A 4,821-nucleotide genomic window follows, 5' to 3' on the forward strand; every position below is an offset into this window, starting at 1 on the left:
TTGAAAGCTTCAGCTTTGCTCTCTTCTGACTGACCCCCACCCCACCCAGAAACTTTACTTGGTTTTTCTCACTCCATGCCACGCTGGGCACCCGCACTGCTTCAGAAAGTCAGGGTGTCTGCGGACTGACATACACTTTCTCTAGTTCTTCTATCAGAATGTTCAATCTAACTTTTATAACTTTGATAACTCTGTCTCAAAGTATATCCTTTTAATGTTGTTTTTAGTGTGATCTAGTGACAAAAAAATCTATCTCAGTGTTTTAAAAAGATTCTATAGTTTTCTCTTTATTTTTATTATTTTTAATTTATTTTGTGTGTATGAATGTATTGTCTGCATGTATGTAAGTGCACCCATGTCACGCAATGCCTGAGGAGGTCAGAAAGAGCATCGCATCCCCTGGAATTGGAGTTAAGGATGCTTGTTAGCCACCATGTGGTGCTGGGAATCAAACCCAGGTCCTCTGCAAAAGCAGCCAGTGCTCTTAACCACTGAGCCCTCTTTCTAGCCCCAAAGATTCTATTGTTAATTGTGTGTGTGTGTGTGTGTGTGTGTTTGTGTGTCTGTGTGTGTGTTTGTGTATCTGTGTGTGTTTGTGGCCATGTGTATGGAGTATCCATGGAGGCCAAAAGAAGGCATCAGATCCTCTGGAGCTGGACTTACAGGCGCCTGTGAGCTACACAACATGGGTGCTGGGAACCAGACACTGGTGTTCTACAAGAACAATACTCGCTCCTAACCACCGAGTCGCCCCTCCAGACCCACTATCTTAGTTTTTCTTTTGATGAAAATGTCTTCATTTGCTCCTCCTCCTGAAGCAGGGGTCCATGAGCATGTATAACTCTCTCCTGACACCTTACATTTGCTTAGAAGTTTAAAGATATCATTACACTGTCTCCTGACTTTCATGAACCACTGAGTGACCAGGACTCACATGGTGTGTCTCAGGAACTGTGAAAGCCCTCCTCTCACCCTGGGCCTGATCTTCATTGCTGCACTTTTTCTGACTGCCCTGCTTGGGGTTTGCTGGGCTTCCTGGACTGGTCTTGTCTGTTAAGGATCCCAGATTCTCAGTGGCCTTTTCTTCCTACGTCTCCCTCCCTCGTTCTCTTTTCCTTCTGGAAAGATAAGCTGGCAGCCATCTGTGTGTCTTTGGCACTGAGCAAATGTAAGATTCATACTGGAGTGTTTCGAAACCCTTTGTCCTTCTGCCTTGGAGACACACAATGAGGGGCTACGGATGTAGCTTAATAGTAGAACGCCTGCCTAGCAGGTGCAAGGTCCTGGGTTCAATCCCAGCCCCAGAAAACAGCAACAGCAAAACCCAAAGTACAGCAAAGGAGATCAAAGGACTGTTCTGACCAAACTGAGTTCACAATTGGCAGAACGCCAGCTAAGCCCACCAGGCCTCCTAGACTAAGTAAATCTGAAGTTTACAAGTGAAGCATTTTAACCATTTAAATGCTGAGTCAAAGCAAGAACTCCCCAGGCCAAAACAAACATGCTAAAATGTAAGAAGGCGGTGGGGAGGGATCAGTCCTCTTCTGTTAAAATATTAAAATCCTGCTTGTCTATTATTGTTCAAGGAATGTTAGGATCCAAAGAGGAAGGACAGGAGGAGGTGTCATTTCAAACACCTGACACAGGCCAGCCCAGAGAACACATAGCTGATCAAAGAAGGAGCTTCTCCAGCCCCTCCCTCGCCTCCAGGCAGTATGCCGAGGTTAGCCTATCTGTCCTCTTTCTTTTGCTTTCTGAAATAATAGTTTTAAAAGATGTTCCGAAGAGTCAGTTGAACTTTTCTCATTCAGTATTTAAAATGACCATCGCTAGCCACAATGCCACAATGATGCTAATCAAACACTAATGCCAGAAATTATCACCATGGTTACCAGTGACCTGGGCTAGCCTGAGCAAGGAAGCTTGGTCAACAAGGTTAGGCAGCAGCCGCCCTGGAGCAGCCAGGATACACAAAATTAAAAGCCAGTCTTGCTCCTTGTTTTCCAATCACTACAATAAAATAACAATTACCACTGTCTACAAAGGAGTCCATCCACATTAACTCTTGCTAGGATAGCATGCTTATTTTAGAAAGTTTGAGAAATAGGAAAAGGGACTCTTTTTTTAAGATATTTTATTTATTATTTTTATTTTATATGTATGAGTGTACTGCCTGCATGTAGGTAGGGGCACCCATGTCGTGCACCCTCGGAGGTCAGCAGAGGGCATCAGATCCCCTGGAACTGGAGTTATGGATGGTTGTTAGCCACGATGTGGGTGCTGGGAATCAAACCCAGGTCCTCTGCAAGAGCAGCCAGTGCTCTTAACCACTGAGCATCTCTCCAACCCCAGGGCTCCTTTTATCTATGAAAATTTGCTACTAACAATGAAATAAGGAATGATTCTATGGTTTAATTATTTATATTAAAATGCATTTCTTACATAATTTTTTTATATTTTATTTTTATTTTATGTATGAGTATATTGCCTGCATGTAAGCACACCCATATTGTGCAATGCCCACAAAGTCAGAAGAGGGCGTTGGATGCCTGGAACTGAACCCAGGTCCTCTGCAAGAGCAGCCAGTGCTCTTAACCGCTGAGCCGTCTCTCTCCAGCCCCTTTTCTTACATAATTTTAAGGAAGCCAAAGACTTACAAAATTGTTATAAATACAAAAATGTGGATTCTTTTCTCAAACAAAAGGCCACCCATTTGCCAGGTCAGTAGAAGGACAGAGAAAGGAAGTGAGTGGTCTTCAGATGACAGAAAGAGTCAAAAACTAAACATTGCAGTTAAGAGAAAATTAAGAAGCAACTTAAAATCCTCTAATAGCGGGTGAGTCCTCATGGGAAAGAGTCAGTAAGGAACAGGGAAAATACAGAAACAGGTTCTGGAATCAGCAGATAAGGAGACAGTCCCTGGAGGACGCCAGAGGCATTCAACAAGGCAGCAGAAATCACGGTTAACAAAATTAAACCAACGTGCAAGCATCTCTCTGCTGTGTGTATGGAAGACGGACCTAACGATCTAAGAATCCACAACATTTTCTGCCTCATTAACTTCAATTTCTGAGACTAATTAGCAAATATTATTCTGAGAATAATTAGCAAAGTTCCTTTGCACACGAAGTCCGAACTATCTGAGCCTTCTCAGAAGAAAGCAGACCAAGTCCTCACAGACATAGACAAGGTGGCTGTGGCACCCTGGAAAGGCAGACCACAAGCAAGATGTCTTCACATAGCTGAGCTTTGGGATTCCCTCTAGAGAAAGCCGCTCTGGGTTACCCAGGCCCTCTAAAATCTAGGAAAACTTTTTGGCCTTTTTCTCCAGACAGTAAGCCAACAGCAGACCTCTGCGCTTTTTTGCATGCCTGGAGCTCCATCTAAATACATGTGGTCATTCACACCTAGGTCCCGTCAAGGGCAGCTGCCTGACCCGTGCTCAGCTCTCCAAGTAAGTAGGCATCGAGGCATTCACACACAGCCCCTACCACCGTGCCCATTCTCTAAATCACATGTAACAGTAGATGACATTTGGTTCCAAAGCTGACTTCTGTGTCATCTATGTAGAAATCAACCATTTCCTTTTCAGTAGCAACCTAACATACTGAGGGCATTTAGAGACTCACCATCAAAAGCAAGACTTGTTATGTGAGAAAGTGTTCCAAACCATACAAAGATAACATGGACATAGCATGTAACTTGTACATGCTGTGTGTCTAGCATGTAACTTGTACACGCTGTGTGTCTAGCCCATAAGTATATGTACATGCTTGTACGTACACACACACACACACACACACACACACACACCACATATAAACACAGGTAGCTATAGCCTAAGACACTATCATATGTAGTTAAGCCATTACAAATTCATTTCCAAAATAACAAAATCTACAGACCTTTAGTTGTTCATCAACAACTCTCGTGACTTCTCCTGCCATCGATTCTAGGGTCTCCTGAATGGGACTGGACGACAGGCCGCTGGCTCCTGCCCAGGATGCACCGCCCACGTGGTATAGATTTGGTAACAACTGTAAGAAAAAATTAAAAGCAACCTTTCCATAATTGAAAAATTAATTCAACAAGCATCAAGACCACTGTGGAATGATGGGAAGGTGGGGAAACATGGAGATTATCTGTGCTCGGCCAAAGGCATGGATGATAAGTGGAAGCCAGACTCTTTACATGCATTCATTCATGCTCGATGAGCCAGAGCAATGCTTACCAACACCATGGGGGAACCAGGAGACTGGGCGCTACCACTTCTGCCGCTCAGCAGCTGTGAGGCCACGGGAGCCATTCAATGCTCTCTCATACCTTCCCATCCTTGTCTGGGGTCTGATGACTGAGCTATTCTGACTCACAATTTTGCCACCTACGGTGCAGGTAATTTGCCAATTCTCTTTAGACACCAACTGGATATCCCATAATTCCACTTGGTTCTGACACTGGGAGTGTCAGGCACTAAAAGGGAAGGGCTTGGTCTCATACTGGGGGCCAATCACAAGTCCTGCTTCATCACTTGTACTTCTGGCCAACTGATTATAAAGTCAAGGAGTCCCCAGCGCTCCCACCTCAGGTTCAGTGATCTGCCACCGTGCAGGGCTCAGGAAAGCACCCTAGTACTTTATCATAAAAGTACTTTACCCTGGTTCATCATAAAGATAAACCCAGACGACACAGCAAAGGCAGTGACAGGGGCTGCTTTTGAGCTGTTCCTGTGCGTAAGCCCTCACCCACACTCCTGTGAGTAAGCCCTCATCCACAGTCCTGTGAGTAAGCCCTCATCCACAGTCCTGTGAGTAAGCCCTCATC

The 4,821-nt window shown here is 44.6% G+C and overlaps 1 protein-coding gene across 3 annotated transcripts in view; it reads right to left on the reverse strand.

Annotated features, from left to right (window-relative positions):
* The window catches only part of Carmil1 (capping protein regulator and myosin 1 linker 1), a 295,091-nt gene that overhangs the window by 64,267 nt on the left and 226,003 nt on the right, over nt 1-4,821 (reverse strand). For all 3 annotated transcript variants that reach the window (XM_029563000.1, XM_008831899.3, XM_008831900.3), the window contains one exon: nt 3,906-4,037. In XM_029563000.1, coding sequence (XP_029418860.1) covers nt 3,906-4,037 — 132 coding nt within the window. The remainder of the gene's footprint in view (nt 1-3,905; nt 4,038-4,821) is intronic.

The sequence above is a fragment of the Nannospalax galili genome, unplaced genomic scaffold, assembly GCF_000622305.1.
Source record: "Nannospalax galili isolate Female #2095 unplaced genomic scaffold, S.galili_v1.0 scaffold456, whole genome shotgun sequence".
NCBI lineage: Eukaryota > Metazoa > Chordata > Mammalia > Rodentia > Spalacidae > Nannospalax > Nannospalax galili.